This window comes from Lissotriton vulgaris, chromosome 4_1, assembly GCF_964263255.1.
Source record: "Lissotriton vulgaris chromosome 4_1, aLisVul1.2, whole genome shotgun sequence".
NCBI lineage: Eukaryota > Metazoa > Chordata > Amphibia > Caudata > Salamandridae > Lissotriton > Lissotriton vulgaris.
Genome location: NC_141691.1, coordinates 1396578791 through 1396594951, shown reverse-complemented (window position 1 = coordinate 1396594951; position 16161 = coordinate 1396578791). Strand labels below are relative to the sequence as shown.

General features: G+C 47.3%; 1 protein-coding gene across 1 annotated transcript in view; it reads right to left on the bottom strand.

Moving 5' to 3' along the window:
- Window positions 1–16161, bottom strand: part of RMC1 (regulator of MON1-CCZ1) — a 319509-nt gene that overhangs the window by 132909 nt on the left and 170439 nt on the right. The window contains exons 12-14 of the mRNA XM_086965645.1: window positions 15625–15678; window positions 7806–7934; window positions 720–826 (exon numbers count right to left, since the gene is read on the bottom strand). Coding sequence (XP_086821771.1) covers window positions 720–826; window positions 7806–7934; window positions 15625–15678 — 290 coding nt within the window. The remainder of the gene's footprint in view (window positions 1–719; window positions 827–7805; window positions 7935–15624; window positions 15679–16161) is intronic.

Below are 16161 nucleotides of genomic sequence, written 5' to 3'. Positions count from 1 at the left end.
CCCTGGTATGACACTTTTAACAAATAGAATTAGTGAAATTTTTAACAGGTATTGGCAAACCCAGTAGTCCTGGTGTTGCCCACCAACCTTTTTGCTTTGTCAATGCTTGTTTTGTCATACTGTTTGCAAATTTTTTTTTGCTGGAGAAGCCAACAGGCTTTAACAAATCTAAAAAACAAAAAAATAAACTGGCTAAGAGCAAAAATAGGACATTGGTCTCAAAAAGCCTACTTTGCTATACTAGACCCTGGCACTTAAGGGAACTACTCTGTGTGCGGATGTGTTCCTAATGAAAGAACAGAATGCAATGATACAAGTGAAGTTAGCAAATGGTTGAAGTGGGCTGACCCACTGCTCAATGTTCTATGCTGTAATAGATGGAATAAAATAATAAAAGACCAATGGATGAAGAAGGCTTCCTGAAAGCCGCTATATTTAAGTACATCATATATAGATGTTTTTAATTAAAAGGTCTTGGCTAACTCGTCTGTGGCTGTGTGTAACACTGTAACATGTCATAAGTCGGTGGCTACATCTATTAGCCATCAGCTCAGGCCAGATATTTACAAAGAGGAGTGTGTGGGTAGAATATTGCAATATATTATGGTTCTTTAGCTAGGCTCGTAGACTGCCTTTCACTTGAACACAACTAATGAACACACTTATGCATATTTTTATTAGAGAGACAGTATCTATAAAAGGAAAGGTGGGCATCTCACCCCAGTATAGCTTTGCTCCGCTTCCAGGTATTTTTTATATTCAAAATTCAGTTTGTCAAACACAGTAGCAATAACGGATAACGGTCCTCTACTCGGTCCACTTAACACTGGAAAACACAATGTTTGGAACCAGGTGAGAAAAGACTACAAAATCATTGTTAACATTCAATTTATCACTTGAAACCAGTAGATAGAATTACATTATATGCAACTTATGGCCATTGTTGTACTAATGGTGAGGCTCAGAGAGCAGTGACATCAGGGGTTGCCAAAACGCTATTTTAGGTATACTTTTTTTCATAAATTTTCAAAAGTGAAGAATATAAAACTCAAGAGTGACTTTTCACCCTTGTCTCTATCAAATAAGACTCATGGCCCTCTTATTTCTTCAATGTCTCCCATCATCCCCCATGTATTCCCTGAATGCCAGATCAGAGTCCAGACAAGCAAAGAATGTACTCAATCCCCAGACCCTCTCCTGTGTCTCCCCATTACAGGGTCTACACTCTCCCAAAGAAACAACCCAGCGCAAACAGAGTTTCTCTTTTGTCATTAGTCTTTTGTCCCACAATTATCAGTTGGGCTTTTGCTGCAGGTAAAATCTTTGGGCTTGAAGAGTTTCCTGAATTCTTTTGATGATAATTACTGAAGAGTGGCCCAAAACTAGTGGGCTAGTCTGGCCCTAATACCAGAAGGAAAATGCCCCAACAGTAGGTATTAAAATAAAGACATGATTGGTGTGCAGTGGGACAATCCTACCCCTGAACCTTGGTGTCCGTGCATCTGCTGCACTAATGATAGGTGTGCCCCTGCTTAGAGGTCTCAAGTACCCATTCTACCTGTCTTTCCTTCTCTCTCGTAGATTCAATCCTATCTCATTTTCTTCCTCCCTTTCATGCTCCCCTTCTCTCCAAATCCTGTTCCTCGCTCAACTCCTCCCCCTTCTATCTCTCACTCCACCTTAGCTCCCTTTTCCCTGTTCTCCCTATATTGAGACCCCTTTTTAGGTCTCACTGAGCCAGCGCATGCGCTGCTCGGCAAGACATTTAGTGTGTGGGTTTTCAAAGTGTTACCACACGCTTTTGGCAGGCATAGAGCGTGCGGTTACGTGCACAATGATGAGCAGAGGCGCCATATGGCTTTCCTCTCTCGTCATGGTGCGCGCACACCACTCGCCAGCCTGCGTGTTTTTTTAATTTCATTTTTGCGCGTGCGCGCACACACAACTCCCTGTCGCCAGCTTTCATGTAAATGGGCTTTTTTCCGGTATTTCTTACTTTTGATCAATTGTGCTCAATCGCGGCACCCGCGCTCTACTTTAACATGGTTAAAGGTAAAGCGCGATTGCTGCAAAAGTAAAGAAATAGAAAAAAAACATATATTTCTTTAATTTTGTGCAATCGGGGGAGGAGCTACGACAGCAAGCAAGATGGCCACATAGTCTCCCGGCTCCGCTGACCTCCGTCTTTCGCTCGATGATCCTGTCATCTATCCTGATTTCCCGCCCCATATCTGTGTGTGTGAACTAATTTGCAATCTGATGGAGCAATCCCAAGACTTTTCCGACTTTGTGGAGTGGAGTAATGTTGAGGTTTGATTTGAGGCCTAACCCAGTCTGGAAGCCAGGGTCTCGAGTGTTGGTCCAGCCGGGTCAGAGTTGAACAACAGCGGACCGGTGAGGCCGGCAGGGTCCGGTCCATGGAACTTTCGACATCTTTTGGATTGCTTTGCTGCCGATCTGCTGCCTGACACTGTACTGGAGGTGAGGAGACGAGTGACGCCCGAGGCGGTGTGGTGGGGGTCCCTGACCCGGAGGCCTGGCGTTCGGATCGCCGGCGCCGTGGGGTTGGAGACTTGGCGCGTACTAACGCTTGTTTGACGATCTGTCCCTCACGGTTCATTCCTGCTCCGACTAATCTTACCCCGGGGAAGGCGCCACTCCGTTGGGATTACGATGCCTGATGTTATGTGGAACCTGGCGGAGCAGGCTGAGTGCGGCCCATCATTGCGGTCAGTGCTGGCAGCCCTTGAGGCACTTCGGGCGACTATGAAGGCCCAGGCCTGGAATTTGATGTCGGCAGCGGATGGAATTAGTGGATCGGGACCGGACCCTGCCTGGCTGCCCGAGGCCCGGTGGACAGTTCACTTCTCGACAGCTACCTCAGCGGTGCATTTAGACCCGGTGCTTGGAGCTGTGCCTGCCCCTACAGAAGTGGAACGATTTGAACATGCGGAGATCGGCGTTTCAACTATATGGTCGGAATCTTTGGTTCTGCAACCGGCGGAACATTTAACTGCTGTTCCCGATTTGGAGACTTTTGGTCGACATTGTGAACTGTGTTGGACTGTGTTGCATCCCCTTCCCAGCGGGTCCATCAAGATGGCGGACGGGACAGTGCCTGGCCTTGGAGTCGGGGAGGGGTATCGTTGGAACCGATCGTCTGCTTTGGGTCTTGCCATCCTTTATCCATCTAACAGACCATGTTTCGGCAACTCCTGTGTACATTTGGACAACTTGATGATGGGGCTCTACTTATCGGAGGGAATCAGCAAATTTGATCGACAGGGCCAAGGCTGAGACTATTGTTTGGGGCTTTACATTATGGTTTTATTGGTAATGGGATTGCTTCACTTGATTAACGGAGACCGGAGCGGGGTTCATAGTTTCCTCCGGTGTACTTTTATTGTGGTCTGCTCGATTGTGTTAGCTTAGTGGGGGATTCTTTGTTAAGGCGGGGGGAGAGACCGGGAATGCGTATGATATAGCCCTCCTCCATTTTTCCTTTTAGGGTAGGGTTTAGTCCCTTCTTTCTTTCCATTTGTTCTTCCTATATTTCGGGTTTCCGTTTTGGGGCGACAGGCACGCTGCTAGGGGGGTAGGCCGTAGTCATCTGCAGGGGTGCAGAGTGGGGGGTTGGGGAGGGGAATTTTGTTTTTCCGTTTGTTTCTATGGCCTTTTTCTCTTTCTTATCTTTTCTCGCTTTCTCTTTCGTTTCTCCCTTTTTCGGGTCAGCGTAGTGGGTCTGTTCTTTTGTCAACTGTTGACTTCTTATCTGTGCCTATACTCTTCACGGTATTTTAGTATCACTGGGCGGGCGCTTAATTGGTGCGAACGGTGATTATATGCTTGTTTATCCTGAATTGTATGCCTTTGCGCCACTGTCTCAAATGAGATCGAGCTAATTGTGGAACTCCTACTATTTTGCCCGCCCTTTGTGCGAATTTGTGATATTGTATGGCACCTGATCCTTCTATTTTATATTATATAATGGAACCTTTAGTATCCTGTTATTCGCATTGTATGTTCAACAGCCAGTGTTAATTGAAGTTGTGATACATTCGCTTCCCGAGAGACCGAGTCTTGTCCTAATTAACTTGCTATGATGACACTGATTAGCGGCCGGCCCTGGTGGTTGTAGGCCCATATTTGTAACTGGTTGAAGTATCAATAAAGGTTTTTTAAAAAGAAATTAAAAAAAAATTGTGCAATCGCGGCATTCGCGTTTTACGCAAAGCCTCCCTGCAGCTTGTTTTTTGTAGGTACATAGACAGTTGACTACTGTCTTGAGGAAAGCTGACAACTAATGGTAAGTTGCAACAGCAACACTATACCCTTGATTGAATATAGATATGTTCACATGAATTCCTTGTAGATATTTCCAATAGGTTTCTTTTTTGCCTAGAACTTAAATATCAACCTAGGGTATGGAAAGTTCTTTTCTCTAAAGTTGCACATAATGCCTCATTTTTTAACACTGCGCCATCTGCACTGATGTTGGTCTTATGTCAAATGAACATTTATCAATAGGAGTATTTGTGTACCATGAAGTGCTAGCTGTTGTATCACAACTGAATGAATTCCATAAGACTGCTTGTTTTGGATTTTATGTTTACTCGCGTTCGATTGGGTTAAAGGGTTGTCTCTGTGTGCATATAAACACTGTTTTAAGACCCTGCAGTTTCCTGGCTTCAACTTGGTTTCATCTGTCTGCTCAGAATCACTGGCCCTTAGGCCAGACATTAGGCTGCAAGCGCCGAGTCTGCATTAGTGGGTAGATCCATTCTCCTATATCAACTGGTCCTATTGTCTATCATCCCAGAGCCCCGGGAGTACACGTCCTTCCCCCTTCAGTCCACAAGAGCACATGCTGCTTTTAAGTTTCTTGTCTTTTACCACTGCTCCTCCAAGATGTTGTGACCCCTTTGCAGTTCTCCTATTTCGTTTTGAGCTACATCACAGGCATCCTGAAAATTCCAAGGGACCCAAGATGCTTTTGAGTACCCAACCCTAAAAGGTGGGCTCTGCCCTCATACAATCACAGGACTTTTTGGCTGATCATGCCATGCCTTATAAAGAACAGGCATTGTCATAGCCAATAGGTCTCGTCTTTGGGACCTTATAAGTGTTTATCCATGCAACAGTTGATGTTGTTGCACCAAGGATATTATGCTGCAAAACTAAATACTTTTAAGGTCCCAGAAGCGAGACCTATTGGCTATGCAAATGCTTGTTTTCCTTTTACCTTACCCTTTTGCTCGTCCTAACCCCTTTTTCATTTCTCTTTGATCCTTAATGTCTTTTCCCTCTCTACTTTCTACCTTTCATCTCATATTTTTTTCATCTCTTTCCTTTCCTCCATTTTTCACTTATCTTTTCATTCTTCCATACAACTTACCTTCCTACTTCCCCAAAGAGTAAACTGAAAGGTAGACATCAGGCAGGCTATGAGCTGGAAAAAGTCGAAAAAAGGCAGTCTTTAAAATTACTGCAGCTAGTGCAGAGCAAACTGTCCCCAGACCTCAGTAAAATTGTCTCGGCTACACCACTGATAGTGCCGCTCCTTGCTAAACGTACTAGGTTGTATTGCAGCAGCTGGTTTCTCCACTGCCAGTAGGCCCCATTTCACAACACTCAAAGACGGATGTTGTAATCCATGGGAGGCAAGACCCAGGATGACGACTAAGTGACTGAATATTTTATCAGGACATTAAAACATCTTTGCACCAGTTCACAAATTTAGGGCACAATCAGAACATGTGCGGCAATATGTGGACACATACACCCCAAGCAGCAACTACCAGATTTTAAACTACCTCACAAGTGGGTCTTTTCAATTACAACATTATCATGCTCAGGGAAGAGAACTGTGCTACATCCAATCCTGTGCTGCACAAGATGGCTGCCTAGACAACCGCTCCTAGCACTGTAGCACTACATGGGTGTTAACTCCAAGCAGGCTGTCAAGAATCTGTTTCTCAGGGAGTATTTACGCATTTCTCACAGGTAGAGCGTACACTGCTCTGGAATGGCGGGACTCCTAGAATAGCACTTAGCAAACTCTCTAGAGGGGTGTACGATGGAGGCCTGGCGCTCCCCGATGTGCGCCTATACTACTGGGCCTCTCAACTCCAGGTAGTTAATGGCTAGGTATATGCAGATGGCTCCGAACCGGCCTACAGATTGAACAGACTAATGCCAGGGGGAAACAGTGAACATTTGCTTTATGCCCGAAAGTTGGGATAAGAGTGACCCGTGCATACAAGGGTGGTGGTCCAGTGTTGGAGGGAGGCAAATAAGTTCCTGGGGTGGACAGGCAGATTGACCGGCAGAACCCCCCTGTGGCTTGGGGACCAGCTGCTAGAAGTGTCACGATTGACTGGCTTTGGGGGTTGGAGACTATTTAGGGGACAACTGGAAGGGATCTGCCCCACGCTCCTTTGCCTACCTTAAAAGGAGTACGAACTTCACGACTCCCAACACTATCATTACATACGCCTTACACACGCGATTCGCTCCCACCTTGATAAAGATTCCTCCATCCCGGAGTATTCCCCTCTAGAGGATAGGCTACTATTAGACCCCATATAGAGAAGCCCACATCCACCATCTATCGTAAACTCATAAACAATATGCCGGACCCCTTGGTGAAGCTCAGTGTGACATGGTCCAGAGACACAGGTACCCTCGAAGATGATGATTGGCAGGATGCCATACAGAGCCCACGCGAGATAGCAATCCGTCCTAGGTTCCGATTGGTTCAATTAAAAATACTTCAGCGTATACATTACCCCCGCACACACTTATATGAATGGAGCAGGAGTCGGTCGGCCCTCTGTTAGAGGGGTTGCCAGGGTGATGGTACCTTCTACCATTACAATGGGAGGGCCCTGCAATAGTCCCTTTTTGGATCAAGGTTGCGGACACAATGTCAATGGTTGTCGGCAAAACTGTCCCGCTGGAGCCAAGGTGGCTTTTGTTGATGATTAAGGGAGACACAGATTGGTCAAGATACATTGAACTTTGGCTTGCTTTGGCTGCGGGGTGGCCAAAAGAAACATAGCCAGGGGTTGAGGCTCACGGACGCCCCTGTCATGGGAGCAGTGGAGGAGGGACCTAGATTGGAGCCAAAGAGCAGAGGAAACATCTATAATAGGAGGGGTTGTAGGAAGAGATAGAAAAAGATTTGGGGGCCATGGCAAAAATACAGGGAAGCGGGAGGGGATTCCGAGGAGTAATCATGTACTTGTTTAACCCACTTGTGTACTGTTGTGCTTATTTTCTTCATTTACCACAATGCTATTTTCTAATTTGCCTAGTGATTATTGACCACTGTGACTTGGACCTAAAAGCTATGTTCAATAAAATGAAGAAAAAAAAAAAAAGAATCAGTATGTGTGTATGTATGATACTGTAATAGATGGAGAATGCAGCGATATGGTAATCAGTATGCCAAACCTTCTCCGGTCCATAAATGCCTGATGCCTCAGGTGATCAATCGTGAAACTTGTTGGTAAGCTGATGACAGCCTCCTTGATGGAGGTTTGTTTGTATCTAAGAGCACCTAAAGGCTTGCGTTGGGGTAGTCTGCGACTGTGAGGAATGAACAAATCCATTATTTTTCCATCAATTGCATTTTTTTTTTAAATAAAACCATTTGGTGTATGGGATACCAGGCTTGGTTCATTTTTTAGACTTTTTGTTTTGTGAAAATCAACATTAAAAGTAATGTGAAAAGGCTTTGTTACAATACTTTAGGTTTTACGAATGGGGTTCAAAACAGCAACAAACATGAAATGTAAACTTACATTGAGAACACACAGATAAGATGACCATTTTGCAGTCTTTCCGCTGAATAAGAAAATCCATTAGCACTCCTTTGTCTGGCAACAAATTTACCACAGGCTGCAGTTTCACCTGTAGATACCACAGATAACCTAGATAAAGGAAGACATATTAAACATTAAAAATATTCTAAATTAGAATAATATACAGCTTTTTTCCCACCCACTTAATAATACAGCTGCAATACAGAATTCTTTTTTGGATGGTTTTCCTTCATAGGAATATTGCCAGATGCTGCCAATGTAGAAAAAGACACCCTCTAAATTTCAATAGCACAAGAAAACATTACTGAAGTGTTACACTAGTTCTCCTGGCTGGGGATGTTTGGCAGAATTACACCCTGGAGAATGTTACACCATCTTCATGGGAGGGTAATCAGTAACTTTTTATTTGATCCAGACCTCAACTGATATCAACAAATACAGAATTAAAATTATTATTAATGATCTTAAAAACGTTGCTTTTAAAACACACTATAAAAGGCTACAGTAGCAATATTCTATCACCTACCCATACAACATTCAATAAAGATAAGATGAGATAAAATCTTCTAATTGTGCGTTGTAACTTGGAAAAGCTTCAGAAAGCTTTTAAAAAAACCTAAACAAGTTAAGGCAAACAAATTCATTAACAGGAGAGTTACACAATGTAATTAGATCTTGGGCCAAGATTGCATTGTACTTTAATTGGATTGGAATTATATAACGTTGTTGTGCCGCTACTATACTCGCATTGGAACATATTAGTAAAACGTGTAGCAAATCTTGTTGCCCACCGTTGCATAATTCACATAAGCCTTTGTGGTTATTTGTACCTTCCCAGATAGCTAAAAATGTTGCTAAAGGGAGTGTACCCAAAAGTAAGAGTAGGATGCAGTGCGTTATTCCGTGCTCTAGTTGAAAACACTAATAGGGAGCATAGGTTTTAAATTCTATTTGTTCTGCAAACACTTTGTAATGCTTTCAATTGAATGCAATGTTCTTTATCAGATTCATAACTGATTCTAAGGGCCAGATGTTTTAAAAACAATATCAAGTGTGCAGGGGACCACTCCTGTAAAAGTGCAACCGTACATTGAGAAATCTCAAAGGCTTTTACCATATTCCTATTAAAAGTATACCCAGACGCTTCCTCTCTAAAAGTCTTTTTTAGGCACTGTACACATAGAAGAATACATAGCCAACACGTGAAGACAAAGAAACATGCAAGAATTTCCAATGAGGGAGGAGCTACGCGGGCATCCAAGATGGTCGCGTGAGCAGAGAGCTCCCGAGACCCGCACCGTCCTTCTTTATCTATCCTGCACCTATCCTGGTCATTTTGACGGGCTTTTGCAGCGCCATCATCGCTGATGCTACTGATCCTTTTTTGGTCGAAATCGGACCCTGGGGACCATTTCTCTGAAATTTGCAACTTTCTGGCCTGCCCGCGGGCGCGACCGGGGACTCTGTTGCCCACTGTGGCCGACCTGTAATTGAACAACAACGGCTGCCTGGCATCTGGCCCGCCGGAGGTGTATTGCTTTCACTTTCGGTTTCCTTCCCTTTGTTCCTGTCTCCTCCTACTCTGCCTCGCCTGCTGCCCTCTCAGCCTGCACTATCCTCCGTGGGACTGGCAAGGAGCCCGCGACACCTCTGTCTCAGTCGCGCGTCGGAGTTTCGAGACTTTTCTACCTTCTCGTCACTTCCCCTGGCTTTCCGGCCGACGCTGAACGCGAGATGGCAACGAAAGCGGAGGCCGAAAAACGCCGGAAGGCTGCGACCCGGGGGGGATCGATCCAGTCGAACATGATCGAACGCTACACCCAGCCGAGAGGCTCCCCCGGGGCCGTCTGCATGGGTGCTGAAGGACTTCAAACAGACACATCGTCTACTTCGGAAGTGTCGCTCCAAGACCTTTTGGCTGCCATTACTGGACTCAAGGCCGACATGAGTCAACAATTCGAAGCCATAGTGTCCAAAATAGACACGGTGGCGGTGGATGTGACTCTGATTCGGGCCGACTTGGCCAAAACAAATGAGCGGGTGAAGGCACTGGATCTTAAAACGTCGAGCCTGGTGAACGACATGGCTGAGGCGCAATCCGAAATTGGCAATCTGCGTGCATCGCACGACTTACTGCTCAAGCGGATGGAGGACTATGACAACAGGGCCAGGCGGAACAACATACGCCTTGTCGGAGTGCCGGAAGGTGATGGTGCTGTAGCGACCGATCTTTTGGTTGAGGAACTTATAGTCGCCCAACTGGCTCCGGCAGGACTTAGTAAGTTCTTTGCCGTGGAGCGCGCCTATCGTTTTCCAGGAGGTCAAGTGAAGCCGGGGAACCCGCCGAGGCCTATCATCGCGAGGCTCTTTCACTACCGGGACAGGGATGCTATCCTCCAGGCCGCCCGTAAACATGGTCCCCTGAAGTATGACAATAACTCTGTCTCCATATATCCCGATTTCACTCCCCAAGTGCAGCGACAAAGATCAGGCTTCCTTGGAGTGAAGCGTCGCCTGAGAGACCGGGGACTGAAGTATGCCATGCTGTTTCCGGCCCGGCTCCGGATCGAATATCGGGAGCGTGCCTATTTCTTTGATCAACCTGAACGTGCAGCCGACTGGTTGGACTCGTTGCCGGCAGATGACTTTGGGAGCGGAGGCCCTGGTGGTGCGGAAGGTGGTGCAGCGGCCCAGGAGTAACTGAGGCCCTGGAGGTTCCGATTGAGACTATGCAACGTACTGTGTAAATTGACTTAGCCCTTAATGACTCTGCCCGTGGCGGTGCGGTAACGGGTGATTTCTCCCTTCCTCCTCGGGGGGTTCTTTGTGTAGAAGTATGGGGCGACAGGCACACTGCAGTTGGGGGTGGCTTTTTAGTCAGCAGGGGTGCAGGGAGGGGGGTGTTGTAACGGGTTTGGGTTTTGGGGTTGGCGTTTGGGGACTGGGTTGTGTTTCGTTTAATTTGTTCTGTTTTGTGTTTCATGGTATTTCGTATCTTGCAATGACTTTTCATAGTGGGTCCTGCTGGGGGGTGGGTGTGGAATGTTTTTGTCGCAATGGGGGGGGGGTGAAATGCGGATTATTTCTTGGAACGTAAATGGTTTGGGTGACAGGATTAAGAGGGGCATTGTATTGCAATTCTTGAGGCGCCACGCCCCTGATGTTGTGTTCCTTCAGGAGACCCACTTGATTGGCAATGCTTGCAAGGCCTTAGACCGCCGGGGTTATCGACTGGTTGCACATGCGGGTTTCACCTCGGGCTCCCGGGGTGTGGGTATTATGGTAAAGTCTTCCCTTGCTCTTGCTATCGACGATGTTATCCTTGATGAGCGTGGGCGGTATGCTGCTGTTTCGGGGAGGTGGGAGGGTAAGCAGGTCGTGTTTGTTGTTGTTTATATCCCCCCGGGACTGCAGGCTACCACTTATGCTGATTTAGGCAGGACTCTCCTTGGGCTGCCAGACGGCTTGTTGGTCCTGGGCGGGGACTTCAATTCTGTCATGTCCGGCGACTGCGACCGGCTACCCCCTAGAGTGTTGCCACAGTCCCAGATGTGGCTCAGTGAAATGGCTGACACTTTTGGCTTAGTAGATGTCTGGCGCTCACTACATCCCACACTCCAACAATACACTTTTCACTCTGGTGCGCACGGCAGCCTCTCCCGTATCGATTATTTTCTTATGTTAGCCTCCACTTTGTCCACTGTTCGTGAGATTCGGCATCTCCCCCGGGGTATCTCGGACCACTCCCCCCTGCTGATTACGATTTCTGTGGGCGGTCTGCCTGGTAATAGAGTTCCCCCGATCCCTCCCTGGCATTTTCGAAACCCCCGGCTCCGCTCAGACTTGATTAAGGCAATAGATTGCTATTTTTCTGAGAATCTGGGCTCAGTCACTTCCCCCACTGTTCTCTGGGAGGCCTTCAAGACGGTTATTCGGGGCTCCGCCCTGTCACTCATTGCCACTGAGCGCAGGGTCAAGAGGGAGGCTGTTGTGGCTCTTGAAACCGAAATCACTGCGCTTGAAAGTGAGTTGGGTGGGAATGACACGCCTGCACTGCTGCACGAATTGGAATTGAAGCAAGCAGACTATAAAGCCTGTGTCACGGATGCTGCTAAATTGATGCGGTCTAATCAACTTGGTCGACTGTATGATGTGGGTGACAAAGCTAGCAAGCTTCTTGCGTGGCTGGATAAGACTGAGCGTGCGAGTCGTGTTGTTCCTTCCATTGTTCGTGATTCTGGAGAGACTGTCTCTGATCCGGGTGAGATTGTTGAGTGCTTTGTTGACCACTTCCGTATGGTTTACACGCCTGTTAGTGACCGAGATGAGGCCGACTCCAGGCTACTCCTACGTGACATTGCCCTGCCTACTGTGTCTGATGCGGACTGCCTCGCTCTGGAGGCCCCCTTTACTGTCGACGAGATCGCCCTTGCGATTCGTTCCCTTCGCTCGGGTAAGGCAATGGGCCCCAATGGACTCCCCATTGAACTTTACAAACTTTGCCCAGACAAGATGGCCGCCCACCTGCGTCACATGTTTCTCGAGGCGGTTGAGGCTGGATGCCTCCCCCTTGAGCAGCGCCTCGCTACTATAGTGGTCATTTATAAGGATGGCAAACCTCGTGACCGTTGTGCCTCGTACCGCCCCATCTCCCTCCTTAACGCGGAACCCAAAATCCTCGCTAAGGTGCTGGCCACTCGGATGCTTGCTGTGATTTGTGACCTGATCCACCCGGATCAATCCGGTTTCATCCCCCACAGAAACACTGCTCTTAATTTGCGTAGGCTCCACAGTGTCCTCGCGAGAGCTTCTATTCTCGCCGAGCCAGCAGTAGTCGCTTCCCTCGACGCCACGATGGCATTTGACACTATTGAATGGCCCTACCTATGGGCAGCCCTCGCTAAATTTGGCTTTGGCCCCAATTTCATCGCATGGGTCAAGCTTCTTTACGAACAGCCGCTGGCTCAGGTCACGGTGAATGGTAGATGCTCAGACCCCTTCCCCTTGGGCCGTGGCACACGTCAAGGCTGTCCCCTTTCTCCGCTTTTATTCGCCTTGGCACTCGAACCTCTTGCCGCGTGGCTCCGGTGGGAGCCCTCTATCAAAGGGATCCGATGGTCCCCTGACCTCGAGGATCGTGTCTCCTTGTACGCGGATGATATCCTTCTTTATCTCACTTCCCCTCAGAAGTCACTCAATGTTCTCTTCGACGTCCTCACGTCCTTCGGTAAGAACTCTGGACTTGTCATTAATTGGACCAAGTCCTGTGTCTAAGCCATAGCTGGTACCCTGCCGCCTCTCCCCCGCAGATTTCCCATCCTGGTAGCGACTGACGGCTTTAAGTATCTGGGGGTCCATGTATCCATGATCTCTTCGGTCCGCTATGAGCGGAACTTGTATGCTCCGCTCCGCAGACTGAAGCAGGATGTTCGGCGTTGGCGCGATCTGCCCCTATCTCCATTAGGCCGGGCGGCGCTCTTTAAAATGATGTCGCTCCCCCGATTCCTCTATGCCCTGCAAAATTTCTTCGACCCTGTTCCAGCTCGCTATTTCCGTGAAGTCGAGAGTTTACAGCGGCAACTCATCTGGGACGGCCGTGCCCGCATTGCCTTATCCAAGCTCACGCTCTCCTGGTACGACGGAGGTATTGCGCTGCCGGATATTAGACGATACTACTGGGCCTCGCACCTGAGCGCCATCAACCATGCGACATACTCTCCGGAGCCCGCTCCTGCCTTTGCTTTGGATAAACTGCTGTTGCCCTGTGGCAACTTTAATAGGGCGCTGTATTCCAAGGCCCCCTTCCGACTCCTTACGGGCCCAACGAAATGTGCTGTGCGGGCATGGCGGGACGCTACGGTGGCCACGGGCTGGTGTGGTAGACTGACACGTATGACGCCGCTGTATGATTCGGAACGACTGGGCAACCTTTGGAAGACGAAAGGGTTTGAGAAATGGGACATGATTGGGATTAGCACGGTGGGGGACCTGTGGGCACGCGGCGCGGTTAAGTCCTTTGAATCATTGAAGCTGGAATACCGGCTCGATGATAGGGAGCACTTCCGGTACATGCAGGTGAGGCATGCCTTGTCTTCTGTCTTCCCCTCCGGTACGGACGTTCCGCAGTCCTCCCCTTTGGAGGATCGAGTTCTAGATGGCCACGTCCCAGACAGTACCATCTCCTTAATTTACAAGAAGCTTATTAATAACAGAGCTGACCAGCTCGAGAAGCTCCGGGCCGCCTGGACGGCTGACGGACTTGAATTGGACGACGAGGACTGGCAGTCAGCTGTGTCCTCCCCTAAGGAGGTGGCTATTCCGGCACGACTTCGCTTTGTCCAATTGAAAATCCTCCATCGTGTGTATCTTACTGGAATGCGTCTGGTGCGAATGGGTTTGGTTTCGGATGGACGATGCAAGCGTGGATGTGGGATGGATGGTACCTTTCTTCATGTTCTGTGGGAATGTCCGATGATTGCAGCGTACTGGTCTAGGGTGCATGATGTGATGAGTCGTGTCACGGGGGTCCCATTGCTTCCTGAGGCACGTCGTTGCCTGTTGAATGTGTGGGAACCGTCTGACTGCACTGCTGCCCAGACACTTTGGGTTACCTTAGGCAATATGATTGCGAAGAGGGATATCGCGCAGCTTTGGGGCTCCCCTAGACCGCCAGTGCTAAGTGCCTGGAAAGAGAACATGGACTGGTCCATGTTCCGAGAGAAGACGGTATATGAGGCCCGGGGGCGTCCAGGGAAGTGGTCCAGAGTTTGGGCTCCCTGGAATACTTATCGTGGAGACATCTGTTCTCCCCCGCTTGACTACGAGGTCCCTCTCTCCTCCTTCCCGTGATTTACGTTCCTCTCCTATTCTCACCACATGCTTTGTTCTCTTGCGCGCGCCACCCCCCCCTCACCATCGTCGTTTCTCCTACATCCATTCCCCCCCCCCACCTCCAGCAACCCTTGCCACTATGACACCATGTGTTTGTTTGTTTGTGTTCATTTCGACAAAAACATAAAATTAAACCTTTTTTATCCTACTTGTATGATGTTATGCTCTTGCCGATAATGTTGACGTGAGAGATTGCTCCAGCAACGTACTGCCTCATATTGCACTTTTCGCTCAGCCTGTTTTTGTCATAGCGGCCGGCCCAGCGGGGTTGTAGGCAGACGCTGTGTATTGTGCATTCGTAAATAAAGGTTTTAAAAAAAAAAAAAAAAGAATTTCCAATGAGATCCAAGAACACTAACACCGGAGGAAAAACAGCACGAACATTGGGTAAGGGGGACAAGGAACTATATGCAATTAAGAGGTGGGCGTTTAATCCTTATACTGAATTAAATCACTGATGGAAGAAGTCTTGGGGAAAAAGGGAGGTCATTCCACAGTCTTGGTCCCTATGCCAAGAAGGCATACTGGTGTGTGCGTAACACAAATAAAAAATGCCATTAAAATGCAATACTACGGTACAGTATTTATGCTAAATGTTCAACTACACTTGTTTGTATGAGGCAGCCCAATTGAACTTAGAGCACATAGTGCACTGGATTTATTTTTCATCTATACAATTTAAACATACAAAGATTCATTACTGAAGTTCTATTATTCGAATCCTGGAGAAAATGAGTTATACAATGTCCAGTTAATTAGGCAGGAGAATAAGGTACCTGATTTGGCAAAACATACGCGGACAACAGATGGACCCCTCTTCAGAAAAAGCTGCTGAAGAGGGCCTAATCTGAAAATTTTAATAATTGCATTTCTTCAATGGAAGGTTTTCTGCTTCTCAATAACTTACCTTCACTGGCACTGATGATAATATCTGGCTGAAAGACAATCCAGGACGAAGAATCTACAGTTTGAGTTAAGGAAAATCTTCTCTTGAAAAATAAAAAAAACACATATTGTACTCTCCAACGGTAGAGTATTCATATCCTCTCAGATAATATTTTTTGCCAAATTACTCCACTGTTATTGGATGAATCAACTTCATGCAAGCCTATGCAGAAAGAACGCCAAAGAAAATATGCATACCAGACTGTACAGAAAGCTGAAAACTTATCAACCAATAGAACAGATAGTGTAACACAGTAACACCAAAGGTAACGTATACATTATATTTTCCCAGCGTTGATAACCGCTTCTACAAAACTGAACAATCTTAATAAGGTGAAAAGTCCCAATGACTTCTGTTATGACTTTTTCTAAGTCCTTATTAAGACTAAAATTAGGAAAAGCTAAATGTTATGCAAGGGGGGCACCAACAGAGACCCTGGCTATTTAGCAAGACTGTTACTCTGCTTTAAGTCATCTAATTGCAACAAACACTTATACG